The sequence below is a fragment of the Archocentrus centrarchus genome, chromosome 4, assembly GCF_007364275.1.
Source record: "Archocentrus centrarchus isolate MPI-CPG fArcCen1 chromosome 4, fArcCen1, whole genome shotgun sequence".
Taxonomy (NCBI): domain Eukaryota; kingdom Metazoa; phylum Chordata; class Actinopteri; order Cichliformes; family Cichlidae; genus Archocentrus; species Archocentrus centrarchus.
In genome coordinates, this window is record NC_044349.1 from 20,471,923 (window position 1) to 20,498,123 (window position 26,201).

The window sequence follows — 26,201 nt, forward strand, 5'->3', positions numbered from 1 at the left end:
ACCCATTATAAGGTTTATGCCACAGCTGCCCCAAATTAACAGTACTGGTAATTACCAAAATTGTATGTTTCTGTAATGGTTAATCCAGCAGTATGCGCAAGCTCTTTAAGTGATATTTTTAAAGCTAATATATAATTGCTGTTAACTGTGGTGAAATTTTTTTTTTTTTTTTTTGAAAACAATAAAAGTAAACATTCTTTTGAGTCATTTACTTTCATTCCTGAAGAGAAAATTTTGTTTTAATGGTTGAATGTTATGTTTGATTCATTTCTGTCTTCTCAGAGAAGTCCAGTGTGCCGGCTCAAATTTGGGCAGAAAAATGTGAATTCAGTTTGTTATTTGTCTAATAACTAACAATATAATTTTTTAGTTTTAAAATATATTTGACAGATTTCTAAAATATTTGTATTTTCTTGTTTTTAAGTGACAGGTGGTCTAATAAATTTGTGAAGCACTGTATATATAAATCACACAGAGTAAAGAAAACATTTCAGGTCATATTGGAGTTTAAAGTGGTCAAATATATTCAGGAGCACAACTTATTGTCCTTAACAAATGTAAATATACATCTACACGCACATATTTTCCACAGTCAAGATGCTGCCTCAAATTCCCTAAAGGCTGCATGGAACAAAGTCATAACTGTCCTGATTTAAAAAAAAAAAAAAAAAAAAAAAAAAAAAGTTGAAAGATATCTGCTAATTTTCCCTTCTCCTCCTCTCTGGTGGGACAGAAAATATTGCTGAAATTCAAAGTAAAACATACCATTGCCTACTCTGGCTGCAGGTAACAGTAAAGTGGACAGCACTGGAAGGCAGCATTCTTCATTTCTGTACGGTGTGCTCAAATTTAGCTGACATTAACTTCATGAATGTTAATCTTTGCTATGACTCGAGTGAAATTAGCATACATTTTGGCTCAGGGCAGGGCAATTTTAGCACGCCGTAATCTGAGGTGTTTTTGAAGAAAAGGTACATGGCTAGAAGACACAGGGAGGACAGAAAATAAAGAAAGACACACAGGCTGATGTCCACTTTTGAGAACCCGACGCTTAACATGGACATCAAGCGTCCCCTGTGGCTCAGCTCAGCCTCCCCATCAAAGTACTGGCCCGCCAGGTCTCGCTTCTGCAGCCGCTTCCTCTGCTGCACGAAATCCAGCTGAAAGCCTGCATCCGCTGGTTCCAGGCCCACCATCCCTAACCCTGCGTCCAGCTCCATGCCGAGCCCAAACACAGGCCCGGACTCCTGCTCTTCCTTTCTTTGCAGGCTGCGTTGTTTAACTCGGCTGGAGGCAGCCACTCGCAGTGCCTTGGCCTTGTAGTGCTGGTTGACAAATGAGTCGAGATCAACAATGTCCTCCCGTGGGTCTTTCCTCAGTCCCACAATGCTCGGTTTCTTGCGGGCCTGCCAGCGGCCACGACCCACCTCCATTTCAGGCTTAGCCCACGGTGTTGGCTCCGATGATCTACCCACCATCTCGCCTGCCGCAGCTAGTCCTCCCTCTCCAGCATCCTCTTCTTCCTCTGGCGCTGCTTCATCCTGTGCTTCTTCTTCCTCTTCCTCCACCTCATCATCTTCCTCTTCTTGCGCAGTGGGTTGTGATGCCAGAGGATTCTTTATAGAGTCCAAGGCCTCTCTGGCTCTTCTCTGTGGATGTCTCTCAGCTGTTTGAGGTATCTGCAGGCTGGCATATTTCTCCCTCTGTTTTTCTAGAATCTGGCTTTCACTTTCCAGGTAGTCTGATTGGAAGATGAAACCAACACATGTTTTATTTTTTTCTTAAAATCATAACTATAATCTAGAACCAGATGCTAGTTCTCGTCAGCCCATGTGAACAAACATTTGACCTTATTTTATTTTAAAAGCTCTTTAATGGTCCATAATTACTAGTTTGCACTTAGAAATTCAGTATGATTTATAAATCTTAAGATTTGGCAGTGAGAGATTAACTGCAAGTTAACTTGATAATCAAAAACTACATATCTATACAACTCTTCTGGTATTCTAACTTCTGGTATTCTAACTGTTACACTAAACAACACCTGAATCATGTTACCTACATGTAAAGCAAACTGCCCTATGAAATTGCTGTAATAGTATTTTCTTTTTTTTTTGGACCAGTCTAGTTTGAGAGTTTGGTGAAGTTCTTGAAATTCTTAGCTATAATGTTTTCAGAAAAACTATGTCGAACTGTACCTGTGAGGATTCTGTCAGAGGAGAAGTAGAACAACAGGAAGTGGGAAACCGCTATCAGGTTCCATTTGTGCTCCCCGTTGTCCTTTACTGTATGACAGGCTGAACACATTTTAGGTGAAGGCCACTGGATCTTTGGAAAGTGAGGGTCTTCACTCAATGCACCTGCAAAAGAAACAGGGTGAGCAGACTGCACAGTGGAGCCTTAAGCACATCGGTACTGAGAGAATATCACGCATGCGACAATGGATGGGAAATAAGGACCGATCATCACTCCACTGTATTGTCAGAGCCTCAGAATTAATCAGATCTTCCTTCTATAGGCATGTGAGACTATATTTTTCAGAAGTAAAAAGCACTTATATTCACAACTGCTGACATTTTTAAAGTGTATTTGCTGAATCCAGAGTTTTAACATGTAACTCAATATCACTCTTTAATATTCAGACTAAACGGTTTCCTTTACTACTAAAACTTCAGAGTCGTGCTAACAAACTCAAATACTGTCTATAACAGTCAGCTGCTTCTTCTATTGTTTTTTTATTCTCTTGTCAGTGCACACTGACAGCAGGATGTAAGTGCTTTGAGGACTGGATGCAATCTGCACTGAACCCATTTGATCTTGTCACAGTGCTCGTAAAAACTAAGTGCCTATATGCATATGTGTATGTATGCATTTAAGAGTGTATATGTAAATCATCTGTCTGGGTTTGTGTGCATGTAATCTATGGATTGATATTTTTGTGTGCACTTGTGTGTGTGCTCATATGACAGGGTCTAACAATGATCAATGGGCTTCTGGGATGTCCCAGTGGGAGGGATGGTGAGATAATAGATGTGGCCAAAGTGGACAGCTTCCCCACTCATACACGCACACATGCACCCACCCACCCACACACATATACATGCAAACCCTGCTTTCAGGCAGCAGACCTTGGTGCTCTGAACCACCTGTCTTGTCCCTTTACACCCCTTTGAAAGCAAAGTCCAATCTCCAAATTGAACATGAGAGCAAACGAAACCTCAGCGGGGAGCTGCCCTTCTAATGAATTAGAAACTCTCTCCTTTAACATGTTTTCTTTTATGTAGCCGCTGCCCACCAATGCCGCTCACTCACACATCACTCGGCCTTTGTATGCTTGCAAACATACTGGCAGAATACAGATGCGCACACACAGGGCAGCATCTAGTAATGAATTGCTTGTTGTCACCAACAGGCCATTGTGTGTCTGATCGTGTGTGTTGGCTTGTGCTGGAGAAGGGAAAGAAAAAGAAAAAAAAAAAAAGGCACAGCAGCAGGTCTGTCACTTTACAGCACTGTCAATTTACATCCACCTCCACCACCACCTCCTCTACTCCCCTCTTCTCTCCACCGCTCAAGATTAATCTCAGTCATATGCATGTGTGTTTGTACTCTGCATACAGTACTTTACATAAAGGATACATCAATTTTACTGTGTCCTGAATGGGTGGCTGTGTGTGTGTGCGTGCGTGCGCAGGGGTGGGGGGGCTTTTAAACATTTCAGCAGGTGAGGGGACACACGCACACACATCCAATATGCCTTGCATCTCCTTCCTTAGTCTAATCAGCTTGCCACGTTTGCAGCCAGGGTGACTTTAGCCATACCAGCCATATTGAGATTGCCACAATGGCCTGTCACTGGGATGTCATCACTGCCAGGCATACATATTCATCAGGTATAAATATGTATTGTTCAGCACGTCAAACTAGCTTCCTCAGCAATAAACCTGCACGTGAGGATCAACCACACCAAACCGCGCCGTCAGAGCTGCATTTCATGCTAATTTAGATAAATCAGACAAAAACTAATTTAGGGATTTGGATTGTTTATTGTATGTCAGAATTCCTACGAGGGTTGGGTAATAAACACTATTTTTTGCTTTGATTGCAATGTGTCTGCAGGAAGTGAAACATTGAACATCTAGCCAGATTCATTCTCATTTAACATGGTCTTTATATAACTTTGAGACCATTTCATTTTGCAAAGTCCTTACACAGTCAATCCTTTTATTATGAAATTGTCGCATTTAATGGAAAGATGTTATTGTACAAATATACTTTTGCAGAAAAATGTTTCTTAAAATGTTTAACATGGCATTTATCAGAAGCTCATATGTTTGTGATAGCTGCATGCTTAAGCTAGTTTATACTGTTTAGCCTAACTGTCATCCTGTGTGTTTGTGTTATATTTACATTTTCTGAGAGGTGATAAATTCCTTGCATGCGCACAACACCCCAATTCTGATGTGACATGCATGGCTGAAATGCACCAGCTAGTCCTAAAGATGACACTTCCAAACCAAAGTCAGGTTTGGAAGTGTCAGTGATTTTGTTTAAAGGGTTATATTACCCTCAGTAGAGGGGTATATTTAAACCTCAGTAGTATGCAAATAGTATAAATGAATGAATTTCAAATAAAAGGCATTTAGTTGAGCTCTCGTGTCTGGCTCTCCTTGAACTAAAAGTAATGATATGCGGTTTTGACAACAAAAAGAAAGTATACTGCCAAACAGAATCAATAGTGATTGTATATAGCTGAGAGTAAATAAAAGGGGAAAAAAAGCTTCAATGTATTATTTGTTTTCATCATTTTATATTATTAAAAATATTACACAATACATGATAACATTTTAGGGGAATCATCCACAGCCAAAAAAACCCCACAGCATGAAGCACACGGTCCAGGAGGCAGCTGGGCCTGCTGCAGCAATGCTATTCCATCTGTAGAAATGTGAATCAGTCTCAGCTGTTGACAAGCAGCAACAGGGCTGAGCTGCCACCAGTCTTAATTCTGCCAGTGCAAGAAGGCCAAGGGCCCTGGGGCCTCTTTGTTGCCAGCTAAATTAATTGTTGGGCTGCTTTACAAATAGCTGCTCTTTCATGCATGGCTGCTTCTGAAAGGAGGGGCGGAGAGGCCTGCTAAAGAGCTCCACTTTAGGCAAAGGGGAGAGGAGGGGTTGAGTGGATGGAGCGTGCTTTCCTCAGGGAGACGCCGTCACTCACTGCAGCAAACACTGCCAAACCCTCAGCTCCTCCCTCGCTCCCCCCTTTCTGATTTGCCCAAGTTAACCTCTGTGGACCCTCCCGCCGCATTCACACTCCAGCACGAGCAGTGCCTCCTGCCACACGCGACAACTTGACCCACACAGAGGAAAAAAAAAAAAAATATAAGAGGAAGCGTGCGTGGCTTGCGTCAGGGTGTTCGCCACCTGCTGTCACACATTACCTTGGGAATTGTATGTATGTACGCAAAGCAGGCTGGCTCCTGAGGGACCCATCCTGTGAGGATGCTGCACTATTACTTGTCAAGCAGAGGATATGAGTCCCAGGGGATGGCGAGTGGAAAGATAAGACAGCTACACGAATAGAAAAAAGACGGATGCATGAAGGGGGAGGTTGGATAGTGTTTAACTGTCTGGGGAGCTGCAGGGATGGGTGTCCTTCTGGCCCCTGCTGTTCAGGACACAAGCTGTCCCTTAGATAGAAGAGGGGGCAGTCAACAAAACACAAACAATAGATAGTGATTTAACAAAGTAGGCTGTTAATGACAGACCTGTGCCTAATAAAGTCATATGAAAACAGAAGGGAGGAGGGACACTCAGGAGCTGTTTAGCACTCATGCATGATGTGCAAACAGCAACATGCTGACAGAGCAGAGTGGAAAGAAATTACATTCAGAAGTCTGGACTAAGAATGACAGGTAAAACTAGAAATACAGAGAAAGTTATGATTCAAAATTAGATCTGGATTTTTGTGTGTGTATATACACAACAATAAGTTATTACCAGATTAAACAAATTAAAAGCAATGAGATGGCAAAAAAAAAAAAAAAAGATTCCCAGAGGACAAAAGTGGGAAAAAAAAATAAATAAATTTGAGAACACAAGTCAGGACAGATGAATAAGAAATGTTCAATGAGTGTTCAGGCAACAGTGGGGGTACACTGGGGTGTGAGAGAATCAAAGAATGGAAGACGGGGGTGTCAGGAGAAAAAGGGTGAGGCAGAAGCAGATGATACTTTGAGGACTAAGACGTGGTGACAGCTGGTGTCTGATCTGAGGATGCATCCTTCCTCCCCTCAGCCTCTTTTAGTCGTATTAGGAGGACTAAGTGACCACAGGAGGAAGCTGGATCGACCCCCCCCCCAAAAAAACTGAGGAAGGCAATAGTCATGATCCCATTGGTCTGGATGGGTGGACACAGCAGAGAGTAAAAAAGAAAGAAGTGTGTAATGAGAAAAGTGGGAAGGACAGGGGGTACCAGTGGATTAGTAAACTAAAGTGTAAAAGTGACTTACTTTGATCGAATGTACATTATCATGGGGGCTGCAGCAAACAATTTATTTTTAATCATTGATTAACCCGTTATTGAAAAATGGTGAAAAATGGCACATAATTTCCCAGAAACAAAGGCGACATCTTAAATTTGCTCGTTTGGCAGACAAACCACTTCAATGCCAAGAACATTTCATCTCATCACTATAAAATACATAAAAATAGCAGATGCCTATATTTCAGCAAAGAAACTCTGATTTTGGGTTGCATGAGAAATGACTGACGCGATCATTCAGTCAAACTATGACCTCACCGGTTTTAAACACTATGACATTAAGTTTATGTGATGGAAAACCTGTTTGTTTGTGTAATATTTGCTAAACTATGCTCACATTGGTGTGACAATTCTCAGGAATTTGATCTAAAGCCTTATTGTTATTGTATGCCACCAAGACAGCTTGTTTCAAAGCAGACGCAAGTCACATGACAAAGGCCAAAACAGACAATTAGCATAGCTTTAAAGAGAAGCATATGAGCTGTAACTGGAACAGGGGAAATAAGATCCATTCCTAGTTTCCAAAGAGACTCCACAAAGTAGTTACAGATGCTTGAACCAACACCTACTGCCAGTCTGTTGTTGACCACATTGTGTCTGGACCACAACCACTGGACTGCTAAAGGCAGCGAGGTTACCTCCTCCAGACTTTCGCTTGCCATGTTCTCGAAGTGTTCAGCACATGACCTGCAGCCAAAGAAGTTTTGTACGTAGCTTCTCATCGCACGCAGAACCTCCAGAGGATCTGAAGATAAAAAGCACATGAGTTCAAACTGTTTAGATATTTTGAGCCCAATATTCAGCACCTTTTTAAAGTAAATTTAGAGACAACTTTATTGTAACATTTATAAATCATTTATTTCCCCCAATATAAATCTCCGGCTCTTATAAATGTGGTCACAACTGCACAAAAATGCACCTGAGCGTGCACCTCCTGAAGGTTTGCCAATGGCAGTGAATATTCACAACTCTCTGGATTCCCACAGTTACATGGGACTCAGAGAGCTGGGTTAACCCCCATATTGAGATGAATGGGATAATGCAATCTGGAGATTAAATGCTGTTAACGCTCTATGTGAATGGTGGCCCGGCTGTTGTCTCAGGACCACAACAGTCCGCTAACATATTTTCCTTTAGCCATTTGCTTTTGTTCTCAGCTTAGCAGAACCTTTAGATGTGCACACCATTCAGCCGGTGAGAGCATGCACAGGAGCTTTGTGTCCTTTATGAAAATAATGTCAGCCCTGTGGTAGATAGTTTTCGCACCTTTAATACTGTATGCAGGTATGAATAAATTATGTTTTTTCCTTATAGCCAGAACCGTTCACTACGTGTGGATGCACCCATTAAGCTGGTGGTCTGTGGTGGGCCAGATGGACACCATTTCTGGCCAGTCCATCTGCAGGTCACATAATGGTCTGTAAACCTTGGGATTAACCTCCGTGTGGATGTATATGAGCATGCATGTGTCTGTGTGTGTGTGTGGAGGGGAGATTAACATCCCTGCCAGGAGCAGAGCCTCTGGTCATCTGCCTGTTTTTTTTTTTGTTGTTGTTGTTCGGTTTTTAAAATTAACCACTCACATTCCACTAATCTAAAATAATCCCTTTTTTTTTACACAAATTAGGCTCAATTTTAACTGTTACAAAATGACAATATAAAGTAGAGGAAATAAAAATAAAAATCACATTTATGTGTGCATGAGTATAATCAATCTTTTCTCTGTCAGATGTTAAATCAGGTCACTGAAGGGAAAGAAATAAATGGCCAAACATTCCAGTGTTCATTTGTTGAGCTCTCTCATCCTTAGACTACTCCTGCATTTTTGACCTCTCGTTGACCTTTTAATTCACAGCAGCAACCTGTGCCTACCTGAGCCTCGACGGTCAGCTTGGACAGTGAGAACATGGAAGAGAGTCCACACCCCACAGGGATAACGTCTGAATTGGGGTTGTGAACCCTGACAGCCCACCCACCTCACATCATGTGGCAGCGCAGTATTTGGAGACTAAAGAGAAATAAAACAGAAGGAAAAATAAAACAAAAAACAAACAAACAAAAAAAAAAATACAGATAAATATCAAGTAAGGAACAAAGACTGTAAACAAAGAGAAACCTTAAAAAAAAAAAAAAAAAAAAAGGGAAATCCCATTTTCGTTTCTACAGTGTTAAAAAAATGCATGAAATAAAGTTAGTGTTAATTGGTTATAAACCTACATCCTGATGTCTTTCATTGCAATCAACATCAGATCTGCTGCAACTTTGCACAAACCCTGAGCTACACGAAGCACATTCTGCTCTGGATAGATCTGAATCTGCAGCCCTGAACAAATGCATTACTTAAAATTGTGGAAATGTCTTTGATTTATATTTTTCCCCAAAATGAAACTATACATTTTGAACCATTTTATGAGGTAGCATAAAATGAGGGTTCTGAGGGTTCAGAGTTATACTCAGAGCAGAGAAGCTAGAAATTAGCACCAGGCTTCTCCTTTAAAGACAAAATTCGAAAAGGGTCCTCTAAAGAGTAAAGCATCTCTCCAGTATCTCCAGATCTGTTCAACTTAATGAAAGCTGTTCCATGTAGTTTCCTGATCAATGAGAAGTCAATCTCAGGTTAATGGTTCAGCCCTCGACTAATGAACAGAAGCTATCCAGATCTCCGACCATGAGCCACAGTTGAATTCAACAACATATTTTCTCTGACATAAAGTCGTTTCACTCATTGGACTGCATTGCCATTGCCAGCTTGATTGACAGGGTTACTCACATGTCAATAGTAAAGATTTGGCATGCACGCGTGTGTGCACAGAGTCCATTTCCTCTGAGGTGGAGTCTATTCATACCTTACCATTGATTCATTGATCCATTGATTTGCCTGCTAAAAGCTAATGATGTAAGTAAGTGACTCTTTCAATTTGTGAGCAGCTGCACACTGGAGGCATGCAGGCTTCATTCCAAAGACAATAGCACATAGATTTCCAGCTGTATGTGCTGGCACAGTGACAAAGGCATAGTAGATACTGAAACACCTGGATGTTTATCCTTAGGAATATTTTCCACCTCAACTTGTACACAAGTTTTTTTGTTTGTTTGTTTGTTTTTAAGAAGTAAAATAAATAAATAAAACATACACATTTTGACATTTCTTTGACAGATTATTGTGGTGCCTCTGAGGTGGATTTGAACTGATTAAGTGTCCAGGCTGACGAGTGACCTTGTGGCTCAGCAGAATGACAAGGCGACTCCCAGACAGACATTCTGACATCAGTCTGGGTGTATTTTGTGATGACCTGCCCTCTGCTCTCCCTGCAGCTGCTCATCCGTCTGGTACTCCCTCCTCTCCCTTCCTTTCTTTCTTTCTTTTCCTTTACTGCTTTGGCTTACAAATATATGCTCCCATCCTCAATTTGCATTTATGTACTTATGTACTCTCTAAATGTAGTATCTATCTGACAAGCCATTTCTGAAACCAATGAATGCCACAGATTGGGGACACACAAAGTTAACTACAAAAATTAATTTATATGCGCCAAATTCATTTCAACAAAGGCATACAATGTCAAAGCTATATTTGTCCTTGTCTGGGCTTACCTGTGCTGAGTTTTCCAGTATTTCTTTAAACTCCTCATAGGAAATCTGATCTGCAGTCTGGTTCTGTAGCCAGGAGTTTAAAGACTGCAGCAAGTTCATCACCACAGGACGGCCTGGGAAGTACTGCACACAGAAGAGGAAAGCACAGCAGAAGCAAACGTTGAGCAAAAACCTTCCATTTATTTTTGTAAAATAGACTCGAACACAGAGGATAAAAATCAAAACAAAACAATAAGAAAAGCAGGTTGCAGGTTTGAGTCGGTTGATTCATTACTGGAATAACTGACATCATTTTTGCTGTCATGCATAGTCTGAGAACCAGAAATCTCATGCATGTCACTCATTTTAATTACATTTATATTATTAGACTGCAGCATTGATTACATTTACTCAATAATGAGTCCAACTGAAATTAAAATGCTGTACAGTGTTATCCACTTCCAATATCATACAGAAAGTTTATACAAGTGATTGAATTCATGTCATGGCCTAAACATGAAACTAAAACTAGTGCCATAAAACCAAGTTTTAAATGGATCATGTCCCGTTTTTATCTGTTCCATTGAATTCAGTTTTATTCATTTGGTGCCAACATTCAACTGAACTCCAATAGAACTTAAGTCCTTGTTATTGGACCTGAAGAGATTTCTAACAGTGTCACTTCCACCTTGGACAACTAAAACGATCCAAAGCAGTCTCCTAGAAACCTGGCATTTCAATCAACACCTCAGTTCAATTATAAGCAAATATCTTATCCACAGCCTGATTTCCTCCCAATTATTATGATTATTGGCATGCACTGTATGCATGCCTAAATGATCTAGCTGATGCAAAAAAAAAAAAAAAAAAAAAAAAAAAAAAACACACACCATCAACACTCCCGCAGCAAATACATCACCCCAGTCCTTGCAAAATTACACTGGCTTCCGATTCGCTTCAGATTCCAATTTAAGATTTTACTAAGCCTGGCTTAAGTTTCTTTACTTATCACTTTTAAATGAGTACATGGCTCCACTTTCTAACTTCTAACACACTGTACTGCCCCAGATCTTTTAGATCTGAGAATCGATTACAGTTTTGTTCCACAGCCCAGACTTAAAACAGAGGAGGACTATGCAGTCATGGTTTTAGCCCCAACACTGTAACTTCCACTTATTTTTAGATCAAAACAATCAGTTGACTTAAAAAAAAAAAAAAAAAAAAAAAGTTTTCTATAATATGTTTAGATCTTTAATTTTTATTTGCATTTTTTCCCCCATTCCATGCATTTTGTAACATTTTTAATGATACTATTTTGCAAATTCTGAGAATCACCCCATAACTTTGGTTTTGGTTTAGAAAGTTGCTATAGAAACAAAGCTTATTTTTAGGATTATATTATTCCATGTGCCAACATTGGTCTTAAGGTTTTGTGAAAACCTTTTGTACAGGTCTTTACCTGGGGAAAACATAAAATCAACTTCATCATTTTTTTCCCCTAATATTTCATATACTTTACAAAAGTTGTGGTTTAAGGTTTTTTCCTGCTCAGCACCTTTAAAGAATTTCAGTAAATGTGACAAAAGCCCGGCTTAAGTCTCTTCATTCATTAAGATCAATTTCCTAAGCCACTAACAACCACTCAGGTGTTCCCTACTCTGGATTTCTCCTGTTTTACATTGACTCCTTCCCTCACCTTGGCAACAACCACAGCTGTAAAGAAACATGACACTGTAACTAGCAAAGTAGGCACAAGAAGAGGAAGAGGAAATCCAGCTGATGGGTGTCTGAGACCAGTGATGACAGCCTTAAGACAGACACAGACAAACATGTCTTTACATGCGCGATACTGACAATAGGAACAGCTGAGATCTGGGGCTTTCTGACTGTCAGAAAGAGAAGACCACTTTAATAAACTCTGGCTTAATGTGCGTCCTATTCTCACAGTAAGCCTCTCTGTGGAATAGGTTATGATAATGGTCTTGTTTCTGAGAAACAGACACAGCAAGAGGATCAAGCTTTTTTCCAAAACTCTGACGAGGAAAATAACCACGGCCACCATTTTTCTTAATGCACTGGGCCCCTGGATGAAACACGAGGGAGGGGAGAACGTTTGGTCCACTGATAACGGCATACAAACACTCCTGCATACATGCCTGTGTTATACCCTGACCACGTTACCAGACCCGCTGTCATTTGCTTAAATCTCCTTGTTCAATGCTAAGAGTCCTGTTCCATGTGCCTCCTTCCTGCAGTGAAGCACTCATAACGCTAAGCACACTACACTCTGTATTTTTTATATCCATTAACAGATAGGTGTGACAAAGTTAAACCTTGTAATCCAGAGGGTTTTTCTGCTGAAAAAATAAATAAAGTTGTTAAGATTCTGTGTGTTTGAGAGGTAGAGTTACTTAGGGTTAAGGGAACTCTTCATCTCCAGCTTTGGTAATTTTACAAACTGATAATTTAAAATCATGTCATAATGATGAAAGGAGCCGTCATCTTTTATAAATAAGCACATAATTATAAATGAATAAATGAGATGAAAGCCACATTTTCCTGGGGCCTGACAGCTTTGATTGGTCTAGCTCTCCTGGTACTATACATAAGACCCCCCCCCCCCCACACACACACACACACACACACACACAGAGTTGGGATGTAAAGAGGAACAAAGGCTTGTGACGTTTGCTGCTCACTGGTGGCAAAGCGACAATAGGTTTAGGTGTGGATCCGGGATCTGAACGCCAACTGGTTGGAAAAGCTCATTAAGCAGGCATATGAATTTAACCAGGAGAAAACGCAGATGTTTTCCACTAATGGACTTAAAGTCAGCATCACTAAGCAGCTTTCTGGGTTTGGTAAATAATTGAAAAGAAAAGAAAGAAAAAAAAAAAAAAGAAGTTATTTTTGTCTGTATATTTAAAAAAAAAAAAAAAACAACTCAGATATCAGACATTCAAAGTCTTTCACTTTGCTCAGATTGATCTAAATAAGGCTTCATCCTTCATGTCTGCCGGGCCTTGGATGGTCCACAATCGGTCACTGCTAAAAATGTGTTACTGTTGTCAGAAGCCATTTCAAGGTCATGTTAGAAATATTTCCGTTATATGGTGATGAATTCTGTGCTGCACAGCATTTCATTCTTTTTGAGCAACACTGAATCATTTAACAGATTTTTGTTAAAGACTAAAAAAAAATAAAAAAATAATGTTACACTGAAACATCATTTGTGTGTGTGCGTGCGCATGTGTGTCTCATTTCTTTTTCACTTCATAAATATTATCAGCAATACTAGACCAACATCAAGAGAAATTATACTGCTAATATATTAACAAAATAAAAAAAATTTCAGCTGACAGGACCATTAAAATGATTCATTTGTGGATGAAATTCTGAATGAGGGATCCCTGCTGATTATTGATTTTCTTTTGCTACTACTTTTTATGATCTCTACATCTCTCTGCTCAAATCTCCATCTGTATCTGTCCGCTGTATCTCGAGAAAACGTGCACAAACACTTCGCCTCCTTCCACCCTGCACCCCTCCTGCGCCCATCCCAGTTGGGCCATGACAATCCCATTCACCCTGGCAATATGTCATTCCTGATCCGATTAGTATCAGCAGCACTTGAGAAACCGCAAGCTACTAGTGGTGAGGGTCCTGAGAGGGAGGCATCTGTTGGCTGCAGCAAGGCAGACCAGCCCAGGCTAGGCTGGGGGTAGAAGCCAGGGGTGAAGCCAGTTGATAATAATATACGGCAGACACGTGCCGGAGTGGAAACCAGAAAATAGCAGCCTCATCTTCACAAAGGCAAACACACACACACGATACATCAAAGTGAATTGACAAATTCTGAGGGAATGCTCATTAAATCTGTAATATGATTCATAATTATCTGGACAGCTAATTTTAAGAAAAGCTAAGGCAATCTTGGCAGCAGAGGCACTTTTGAACATTATGTCCTGAGCCATGGCGTGAGAAGGCAGAAGGCTGTGTTTCTTTAGACTAAACCCCTCCTCTTAATCTTTGTTTTATTCCCCTGCCCCTTTGTCCCCTCTGGGCTGAAGGGCTTCTTTCGAGAAAAGCAGGATAGAGGTGTAATCCTTAAAAACCTCGCTGTAATGCTCCCATGCTTCCCAAGATCCACTTTTTTAATCCTCATATACATGTAGAGGATTCATAAATCCGGCTTCACCCTGACAAGATAGTAAATCTAGTAATATTATAACTGGATGCAAAAAAGAAAAAGGGTGGGGGGGGGGGGGGGGGGGGGGGGGGGGGGGAATTACATGTTGTGGTTGCCATCCACAACATGTGGCAAGGAGAAGCAATAATGGGATGATTATGGATACATGGGGAAAAAAAAAAAAAAAAAAAAAAATTGGATTTGAAATTCTTGGACAGAGTGTAATTTTTGAGCATATGGCAAAAAGATGAATCCATGAAAGAATATTAAAAGTATCCTCAAGAGGCACAGGACACGACACACACACAGATTCCAGCTTCTCAGGTGTTAATGTGTTGCTTTTCTTGTCATTTTTCACAATTTTTTGACAAAATTATTAAAATCAACTGAATCACAAAATTAATATGTTAATATTAATATGTTTATTAATCAATACTGAAAAGAACCATTAGTTGTAGACTCAGTCATATATACCATATGTGAGCCCATGAATGCAGCTACACTTTCCACTCACTGTGTGGTTCAGTAGAAATTAAAGAGTCATGATTAAGGAGCATGACAGCAGAGTGAAATAACACTGACATTAAAAGGTCAAATCATTGTGAGTCACTTTCACTCTAATCTAATCACATGACTCACACGTGGAGTTCAGGTGTTGGCTTTTTTAAAAACGCTCTGCCTTCGTAATCAGGAGGAGAGGACAGTTTGAAAAGTGAGGTCATTTGATTAACAAATCAAGACTTTGACTCTTTGTTTCATCTAAAGAGTATCCAGCTGGCTGCACTGTAACAAACCACTAACTCACCTTTCATTCACTACTCCCAACAAGCAGTCTGGCTTAAAGCATTCTCACTATGTAGCAAGAGCTCTCAGTCAAGTGTCAATAAGGGCCATCAAGTGGCAGTCAGCTGTAACAATGACGCCCTCCTCAGCTACACAAAGCCCCGCTGGGCTGCTACTCCATTCTGGGGGGGATGCTAAAAATACCACTGGGACCTGCTGCTATTGACTAAACAAACTGGAGCTAATGGGAGGCCACAGTGCTCTGACTGAGACACACACACACACACACAAACAGAAAGAGAGAGATGGCTCTCTATGATGCCTCCCTAGAGAGTGAGATATAATCAGAGAGATTGGTGGCAGACTAGGGCAGTGAAACAGCCTGGTGCGTAGCCAACAGGGACAGGGCTAGCAGGTCGGGCCTCATCATCACAACATGTTTGCCTGGCTGGCACACTTCACACAGGAAGAATGTAACAAACAGAAGTATAAGAATGCAGCCAAAGCAAGTACAGTAAAAAGTAGAACTATCCACTGAAATGGAGCGTGGGATATTTTTGTAAGAGTACTTTAATGAAGAATCAATAAATAAATAAATAAAAAAGGAGAGAAAGGGTCATATGATAATAGAGAAAAATGAAAAATTGAACAAAAAGAAAGGGAAGTGTGTTTAAAAAAAAAAAAAAAAACACTCCAAAGACTGGCATGGTCACAAATATTTATAGAAATGCTTGTGTGAAATAAATGCTTGTGTGAAAGCACTAATAGGAATACAGCATGAGCATAAGGAGACAGAGGGGTAGCGTTTGTGTATCCCAGGGAGATTTACTTGTAATCAGCCCGTGTACATTTAAACCCTGTGGGTGGCAGCCACACTTCAATTCCCATGAGAGGCAACATCAAGAGGTTCAACAACTCCCATGAGTCTTTGTACTTCTGTTCTAGTCAGTGGCACTCACGGCTGTTTTCTGCCACATTTGTGTGAGTTTATGAGTGTGCATAAAAACAGTGCATTGAACTTTGCTGTTTAGTAGATCTGCAGAATAAAACAATGGAAACCAAAATTAATAACATTTTATGAAGAGGAAACCAAAAGCCAAATGCTGCACCAGAAAGAAACTAAAATCTGCAGTGAACTAACATTCTGCTGTCTCAATCTCCACCTAGTGGTGACCTGCTGTAACTGCATGATTTTTGAACGACAACATCCTCTGAGTTGACATGCTCAAAGCAAGTTCATTTTGAGTGCATTTGTTGCAGGTTTTTATTTTTATTTTTAAAACCACTATCTGGAGATATGCTTCTCATGTTGTGTCCTTAAAGGGTTCTGAAGTCATCTTGTCTGATCATAACAGTTTTCAGTAGTCTGTATACTTCAAAATAATTCTAACCATAGACAGTGACGAGCAAATTGCTAAATTGATACCAGAATCTGAAATGTTTTTTAATAACAATCTGCTATTTTTTTGTACTTTGAGTGTTTGAATATTGTGTTAACTGCACACCTTTGCCAAGACGGAGATGTAAGTCTTGAGAGAAGTCAGTGCCTGTCCTTTGATAACAGAGTGAACAGCCAGCTCAATACGCAGGGAGTAGTGCAGTGTTGACTCCAGGTCTGCCATATACACCCTGGACCTGAGTGCAAAAGCAAACAATCACACACAGAAAGGCAATAAAGACAAAAAGAGTCAATAAAGATGTTTGTGTGTTGTGCCTCATACTTGTTGAACGGTCTCCAGGGATCCTTTGTGTTGTTGGTGAGAAGTTCTATGGGAACTGGTGTAGGCTTCCCTGACCGCACCACCCCCGGTAGCCTCTGGAGGGCGTAAGAGTAGAAGGTGCGAGCCTCAATGTCACTATGGAGAGAGAGACACAAGTGAAACTGACCATCGGGTCACTTAAATACATTAATGTACTTTTGTGCACTCGGGCATGTTAGGGTCAGGCCCCAAAGTAAAGTCTGAAAGTTTCAATATGAAAGCACATGAGTGCACAGAGATGTGGCCACTGAGAAGTTCATCATTAGATTACAAAATATAATGAAAAGCAGCTGTAATGGCAACCACATGTGAATGTAAGATTAAGGCGTCCGCACACTTGTGACCACATACAGCACTGCTTCAATTTTGCAGGGAGCCTAAAAGGGGAGGGGGGGGGCAGTTATTTATTTTTATTTCAATCTTTTGTTTCAGCAGTTCAGTGTCATAAAACCAGTTTTATGACCTGCATTTTCTCACGGCCATATATTTTACACACTTACGGGAACGCATTTTAAATACTAGGCAGATGGTGCCAGGGTAGGTAAAACAGAGAGGTATGGCTGATCATTTAGGCATGTGATAACCCTGCAACTGGAACCACAACCATTAATGTGCTCACCACCCTCCATCCCTCACATCCTCCTCTCATTTTCCTTCTCTCCTTGTCACGGACAGAGAGAGAGAGAGAAAGAGTGAGAGAGCATCGTAAAACTTGAACAGGATGGTAATAAGGAGGATGGATACTCTGGGCCAATGCTCACTCACGCCAGCCTGGGACTCAATTACACCTGCGCGTGTGTGGGAGTGTACAGCTGTGGAGGGAAAGCCATTCATCCACCAATCCCCAGGGCCAGCAGGCAGGCAGGCTTTAGGGTGGGCTGAGAGGGAATGCATTCACCTGGGACCAGCACACATTACATGCATGAAGGATGTGAGACGCCCCCCGCACGCTCACACGCAGACACACAAACACAGGCTCACTCTGCTCTCCCAGGATCAATCAGACATTCAGCGATGATGGGAGGCCATCTGTCGCCGTGTGTGGCTGGGGCTTGTTTGGCAGGTGAAGCCAGAAAAGCAATGGCATTGTTTTCATGCAAGAAATTAAAAAACCTCCCTTCTGTACAGTGATGGAGATGAGGGGGGCTGGAAAGGGGAGAGATGGAGGGTGAATAAATAAATCGGCAATAAATCATTTCCTTTTTGCATTTGTCAACTAAAAAGAGTCCTCTTTGCATGCCAAGTTATTGAAACAGCCAAACAAAGAGGCATAAACAGCAGATGAATTTGCAGGGTGAGGAATGATCAGCGCTGCTTTATGATAGTGAATAATGGAGTGATTTTGATGCTCTGATCCCATTAAGAGGCCAGATGTTTAAAAGTATTCTCATGAATAGCGTTCAGATAATGAGAACACTACGAAGCTTTTAGGAAGCGAGCAGTGCTGTTGCGTGTGGCACAATGACAACTAAAGGGGAACAAACTTGATGTTTGTGTAACTCTGCCCCGCATAATGTAAATAAACAGGTAAGAGATATATGCAGGGCAATGACCCAGTTCCATGATATTCAAGAGATGGCAGACGTTTCGACAGCCAGTGTCTCGAAACTGAGCAAAACATGAAGTACTACAGGCCAGGGGAGAAAACTATTACTGCATGCTTCTCTCTGGCTGAATAGTTTAGCCATTCATGCTAAATGTTCCCTATGAGGAGGAAGGACACCAGCCTCCTTCAGGTGTTTATTTTAATAACACTAAAAATCAGATTAAGCTTCTTTTTTTTTTTTGTCGTCTGTTTCATATTTGATGACTTCAGACAAGGAACAGTTGTGTGTCGATAATGATGAACTGAGAAACAATCACAACAGTAATAATATTTTTTTTTCCTCCCTCGGTTTGTAGCAGTAGCTATTCTGTGGCTCAAAGACAAACTGACATTTCTGTGTATGCATCAAGCTTACTTACAGTGCTTATTACCTTTTACCCATAGTTAGCATCACATTTTAGCTGACAGTCTCCATTTATGTGTTTACATAGTATGGTCAGTTTAAAAGCGCTCTTAAACTGGCAAGTGCAGGGTGCCAGTGGACCAAAAAAAAAAAAAAACCCTCTGCCAGGGAGTCTGCAGCAGTGCTCAATTTACTCACTTGTATTCCCCTCCAGTAGAGCAATGCCAAACAATATGAAGGACATGTTGTACAAGTTGGAATACTGCCCTTTTACGTTTTTGTGGTACAGTTCAAAGTTCTGCACGCCCACTGAGATGTTTTCACTTATTAGACTATCAAAACTAAAGGTCAGAGAACTCAAGGACATCCTGAAACAAGGTCCAGTCAGAGAAACTGTAAAGATGAGGAGTGTGTAGGCCCTTTCAAATATTATTTTTTTCTTAAGCTCATCTGTATTATTATAAAAAATGCTGACTTTTTTTTTTTTTTTTTTTTTAAACTATACAACTGAATGGAAAAATATGCGATACAAGTACAAGGCTGATAGAGCAAATAACCAGCTGCTGCATGTGAAAATGTTTTCCAGGAAGTGATAAATGAAGAGTACTACTGCTAACAGGAACACAATGTACATCTATAATAAAAATCTAGAAAACAAGAAAAATATGCTTTATCCATTTTGAAATTAATTTTTTAGTGATGCACTTTGTCATGCAGTATTTATTGTAAAGATTCTCACACTCTTAGTCTGGTGAAGTTGCCTCCAGGATAATAAAGATAGCAGGATGGAAACTCAGTCACACCCAGTTTGGTCACCAGGCTTTCCTCGGTGCTCAGGACCCTCCGCACTGCAACGTTCTCAAACTGTAACAGGTCCAGTGTTACCTGATGTACAAAACACACAATTTATTTTTTAATCTTACATCTCAAAACACTGACCTATTAAATGTTAGTAATAACCTACTATTTACCATCAAACACTAGACTGATACACAGAAAGAAACATCTGAGGAGAATGGAAATGTGACACGTTACCTCTTTGCCAATGTACGACTTGGCATCTTCAAAGATCAGTGCCAGGTATTTAACACTGTATGTTTCAAAGAAGACATCAACTTCTGCTTGGCTGGAGAGCAAGAAGCAGACAAAACAGGTAAGAGAGAAATCCCAGATCTGATTTTTTTTGTTTCAAAATCAACAAAAGGTCACCTCTAAAGAGACTCACTATTATTCTAGAAGGACAAAACAGAAAGCATTTAGGGTGCAAAATAATATCCATATCTTTAATCTGTGCGTAAATTAAATGAATTTAAAAACCAGCAAAAATTACATCTGAAAAAATAACCTGTTTTTTGTTTAGCAAAGAAAAACCCAGCTGCATTTATGAATTTTAGCTCTGACATGACAGAGCTTGAGGATTCAGAGGAAGCAAAGAAAAAAAAAAAAAAAAAACATGAGCAGAATAAAGCGATAATGCTTTCACTTTAAAAAAAAAAAAAATACAGACTTCCTGTGGTATTTCCCTGTTGAACTATAATGTATACATAAGCAGTTAATGTGTATGTATGACAGTATGTAGGCAAAGCAGGGTTCCTGTGTAATAATCATGGACTAATGAACAGTCTTTTGAGTTAAAATGTGTTGTTCATAAGGCTAAAAAAAACTTTAAAGCCCCCCCCACTGCATAACTTTCCATTTACCTGCTTTTTGATTTTCTTGAGTCAGTAAAGAGAAAATAAATAAAATAAAAATCACTGTGGGAATTTTTTTTTTTCCCTCAAAAAAAGTTGTGCATAAAGGAAGTTCAATAAAAGAAAAATACTCAAGAAATGCTGGGAACATGACAAACGCTGGGAAGTCTGACTAAAAATAAAATGATGTGGCAGCTGGTTCGAGCAAACAAGGGCGTACACACAGCACACTGATAAGACTGACTGGATTATTTGCTATATGCGAGACAAATTCAACAACTCATGTTTGTCAAAGCACACAATTACAGAGGAGGGAAAACTGACAGAGACCAGAAGTAAAACTGACAGGAGTGCAAAATTACCAGAAAAGAAAACAAATATTGAAACAAACTCAAAACCATGATACTGAAAAACCTACCAACCTGCTGCTGGACATATTTTGCCATGTTTTAGTGACTAATACATGCTCATACCCTGTTCTAGTACATGAACTTAGTTTTACTCAGGTGTTATGTGGTTGCCAGGCTTTTTTTTTTTTTTTTAATTATTTACACATACATATATTTATTCATTCATGTTTTGTGACTACAAACTAAATTTTATTTTTGTGAATTTAAAATATTGATTTTATAAGTTGTGCATAAAGAAGGTGCATTAAAAAAAAAAAAAAAAAAAAAAAGCCATTTTAGCCCCTTAGTAGGTGGTTGCTAGGCAAAATATCTGATATAGATGAGAACCTTCAGGGTCCTAAGCTGTACCTGTGTGCCAAATTTGGTTGCTGAACTCCTGATTGTGTAGCAGGAGTTACCGGACAAACAGAGATTTGCTATATTACAGTACAGATACATCAGCTCAGTTCAGTTGTAAGTTATTAAACTGACAGTAAGGGTGTAAATGTAAAACCACTATAAAGAAAGGAGTAGTTGTGCCTGTGTGTTTACCTGGTGGGCTCCAGTGGGGGGCAGGCAGGGGGCCAGGGTTCACCATGGGTTTCCAGTTTGTCTAAGATCTTATGTCGGAGATCTGGAACATTACGGCTAAATTCTAAAAATCAAGAAGGCATACATTTTACTACAGATAATCATATACCCAGAGAAATCCACATTTTCCAGAACACAAACACAAATACAAGCAAGTCCCCCCAAAAATAAAAAAATTAAAAAAGGTAACTGTACTCTTAGGTTTGTGAAATAAATGGTACACAGTGCATACATAACATGTTTTAGCTAACCAAACCCAAAATGATTAGAAAAAGAGGAAGCTTCATCGTTTAGCATATGAAAAGCATATTGAAATGACAACTGCAAAAGACAGTTTATGGCAAGTATGTCTGCAAGACAGCAAACTGAAAGCTTTTTGCACATGTTCTGTGTGCAGTAATACCTCTAAAAGGCAGTCCTTCAGAATCAGGCTTGGAGTAGGCATGGAAGAACTGCAAAGTGGGGGGAAAAAAAAAAAAAAAAAAAAAAAAAGGTTTGAGTTAGGAAAGAAAACAAGAGGGAGAAGTGAGATCAGATTAAACAGACCTCAACTATAAGAGAAGCAAAGTCACACTGTAATGTTTGATGGAGGGGCAACCCTCCTCACCGCCTGCCTTGACCTCTTCCTGCTTAAAATGAGTTGCAGATGTTAAAGCGCCATTGTGAGTTCAAAACAGAAGGAACACTTTGTTTCATTGAATTTCAATGGATGAGCGAGAGCAGAGGCCTGAACACATGCTGCTGACTAATCAAGAATATACTGCAGATGTTTGAAGCAAGAGCATTTCTGCAATGTAGCTGCTGATCATGCAAAAGTTAACTGTTGCATGTAATGTGGCAGATTGAAGTGACACTGCTACTAATACAAGAACTCAATAAGTGTTTTACAAAATGACTCCTTGATACTGAGGCTACTAAAATACAAACTTCACAAAAATATTGTTCTTACATAATTTATACACTGCATCAGAAAATTAGCATCTACAGAATATGATCAAAATCTAGGCATCAGCGGAAGGGCTGTGAAAGAACAGCATGGAACCAAATGGGATCTCTTATGCAAATAGAGTGACCCAATCCCAACAAGCTAAATGTGGGGCACAGTCTGTTTAACACAATAAGCATTAAAAAGAAAAAAAAAACAAAAGTTTGATAGCAGTCTTACAGTCATGTGCTATAGTTTTACTGCAATAACCATCTCAACTGTTTGCTGTCATTTCAGCTGCTGTTCTGATAATGATTGTAGGCTTTTTGTACACTTGTACGACATGACACGTCACCAGTTCCCCAATGCAAAATTAAAGAAATAATAATAAAAAGGCAAAAACTCTATGAGTACTAGCTTTACCTAGTTATACATGATTTGAGTCTTTATTTTGGCTGCATTTCCTTTTCTTTGTGGTGGTTTCCATCATCTTCAAGTGAAATGTGTATCCTTTTGACTTTGGAGATTTGCTGTTTTCCCAGTTGGGTCTAGCACAGTTAGCAAAAGAGTTACGTCTTAACCTGAACTTTACCTATGATGGCAGGCTGTGTTGCTTTCTTGGTAGCCACAGAAGCCAGACACGGTCAAGTGTTTTTCCCCAGTAGTGTCAACTTTTGAAAACTAGAACAAATCAAAATGTGGGACACTGAATAAAACTACTGGGTGCTCCCACAAAAGAGGAAAACCCTGGTCACACTACACTCAAACTAATAGATAAAAACATAAAGAGATATCAAAACTATGAATGTTTGATTCAGCAGAACCAGATGAAACTGAGAAGTTACAGAATTCCTTTTCAACTTCTTTATAACTTTCTTATTAAAATAACATGGCAATGTTAACTGTAGTTTTGTTGTGTAGTGCAAACTCCAAAATATTAAAATCCAACAAATGACCAGCAGAAAACATTCATATCTGACTCAAATGTGATTTTAATAATGAATTGCCAAAATTGATAAGACAACAATGGTGCCCTCAGTTTCTTTAAGTTATCCTTCATGGATCACAGTCAGGAAATTGACTTTAACTCATTCTGACTGTGCTGTGATGCAGCATCTGGGGACCAACTACAGCTCTGAGCTTAGTCAGGGAAACTTTGGAGGGTTAAACCCAGGGTTTTTTGGGTTTTTTTGTTTGTTTGTTTGCTTTTTTATGAATTAAATGGCACTGATTCTGTTTATAATTTTTATGGACAAAATTTCTAGGCATAGCCAGGTGGTGGAAGGCTTCCGCCTTGGTGGCCTCAGAATCTCATCCCTGCTCTGTATGGATGATGTGGTCCTGTTGGCTTCATCAGGTGGTGGCCTTCAGCTCGCAGTGGAATGGTTCACAGCGGAGTGTGAAGCAGCTGGCATGAGGATTAGCGCCTCTAAGTCTGAGGCCATGGTCCTCAGCCGGAAAAGGGTAGGGTGCCCACTCCGGCTGCCCCAGGTGGAGAAGTTTAAGTATCTCGGGGTCTTGCTCACGAGTTACGGAAGAAAGGAACAGTAGATTGACAGACAGATCGGGGCTGCATCTGCAGTGATGCGGACGCTGCACTGGTCTGTCGTGGTGAAGAGGGAGCTGAGCGTAAAAACGAAGCTTTCGATATACTGGTCAATCTATGTCCCTACCCTCACCTATGGTCATGAGCTTTGGGTAGTGACAAGCGGCAGAAATGAGCTTCCTCCGAAGGGTGGCTGGCCCGTCCCTTAGAGATAGGGAGAGGAGCGCAGCCATTCAGGGGGGGCTCAAAGTAGAGCCGCTGCTCCTCCACATCGAAAGGAGCCAGGTGAGGTGGCTCGGGCACCTGACTAGGATGCCTCCTGGGCGCCTCTTAGGTGAGGTGTTCCGGGCATGTCCTATAGGGAGGAGGCCTCGAGGCAGACCCAGGACACAGAGAGATTATATCTCTTGGCTGGCCTGGGAACGCCTGGGGGTCCCCCCGGGATGAGCTGGTGGAAGAGGCTGAGGAGAGGGAAGTCTGGGCTTCGCTGCTTGGGCTGTTGCCTCCGCAACCTGGCCCTAGATAAGCGGAAGAAAATGGATGGATGAGACTAGAGAGGTAACCTGCAAGAGCACAGGGAGAACAAGCAAACCACACAAACACCCTGCCGTGGCAGGGATTCGAACACTAGACATTCTTGCTGTGACACAAAGGTGAGCCACTGTGCTTTTTTTGGATGTGTAGTTCAGCCTGCCTTTCATAGAATTTAATCATGTAATCATCAGCTTTAGTGAAAAAGTGAGTTTCCACACCGTAGCCATCACAAAATAAGACGTAGTAGGGCCATACAGACAGTTCATACACAGCATACAACCTTTATTGTGGGGTAACCTCGGATTTTGTAGCTTCTGCAGACCTTCAGGTTCTCCTGTGCAGCACAGTCTATAGCTGCCAGGTCCACAGCCGGCTTCCACTCTGAACAGACATCAAACAGAGGGAGACAGGGCCACAGTAAATATTTATGTACAGTCTACTTTGCTGTGTGCAGTCCATCAGCACTGGATGGGGTCCTGAGTTTGCCTTGGGCCATGTGGATCAATACAAAGGGCACAAGGCTTTTTAAGACAAAAACAAAAAACAAAAAAAAAAAAAAAAAAAAAAAAAAAACTGTATACCGAATGGACTGTCAGTCGCAGCAGGTCAGGGCCTTCCTAGCAGCATTTTCTTTGATATTCACTTGTGAAACTGTACCTTTGTGTCATGAACAGGATTGTGGTAACCCACAATCTGCTGCTCTCAGTGTAAAACCATTACATGCATGTATTCTTAATCCCTCCTCAAATCCTACTGTGAAATTACTCTGCCTCCAAGGCAGGCCGTTTGATAGCATGCCAAGCCATGGATGCCACTGTAGACCGTGGGTGAAACACTGGACTGAAATACCCTGCGACTGCGTTGGGCCCTCTGCCATCATCAGAAACTTTGCCCTTAACTATCATCCTAATTATATTTGCTCGGATGGCTCTGTGATATTTCCTTTGGCAGGGGCTACAGGGACAAACTGAGTTAGAGAGGATGTGAGCACTGAGCAAAATAAAAACACTTTCATTAGATCATATGCTCTAATTAACAGACGCAAACTGCAGCTTAGTGTTTTCATTGTTTCCATAGAGAGAAGGAGCTATTTTAAAGAGACTAAATTAGAGATTTTTACTCTTAAAATGTTTAGCTGAAACCTTTCAGGCTGGTCTCATCATTTAACAGGGTCAGCTGGGCAAAATTGCAAACAAAACTGAAACATTACAGACGCTCGTAAAAGTTGCATCTACGTGACTCGCTGCTGGTCTGTACACACCTTTAATATCTCTCGCCAGGTCTCTGTAAATCGGAGAAAACGCGATGCAGTGGCCACACCACGAAGCGTAAAACTCCACGACCATAGCAGCTGTGGAGTTGACCAAAACCGACTCCACATTTTCCTGAGTTAACAAGACGATCTGGTCCGAAGCTGTGTACAGTCCGGCCTCCACGGCGGAAGGAAAAAGGAGACACAAGCATAACCAAACCGCAGATGTTGCCATCTTTTTGAGATATGTTTCTTTATACCGAGACGTGGCACGGCTGCAGCGCCGCGCCATCTTCCCCCCTCTGAGCTGCTGCTGCTGCTGCTGCGCCGTTTGTGTGAGCGCAAACACTCACTTCACTGTCAAAAAACTTATCACAACTTTTCTGCCTCTGCCTTTTTATGGCCACCGGGTTTCGTGGGTCCTCCCCCTACCGTGTGAACCTCGAGCGCCCAACAAGCGCCACTACCCTGCC

General features: G+C 40.8%; 1 protein-coding gene across 1 annotated transcript; it reads right to left on the reverse strand.

Moving 5' to 3' along the window:
• Nucleotides 1-687: 687 nt before the first annotated feature.
• Nucleotides 688-26,079, reverse strand: qsox1 (quiescin Q6 sulfhydryl oxidase 1). The gene is given in 14 exon segments (XM_030727342.1): nt 688-956; nt 959-1,741; nt 2,199-2,364; nt 7,119-7,291; nt 8,419-8,554; nt 10,141-10,263; nt 16,597-16,726; nt 16,813-16,947; nt 19,540-19,685; nt 19,836-19,926; nt 21,433-21,535; nt 21,875-21,923; nt 24,757-24,857; nt 25,738-26,079. Coding segments are annotated over 14 exon segments (2,457 nt in total). The 5' UTR covers nt 26,021-26,079; the 3' UTR covers nt 688-918.
• Nucleotides 26,080-26,201: the final 122 nt, after the last annotated feature.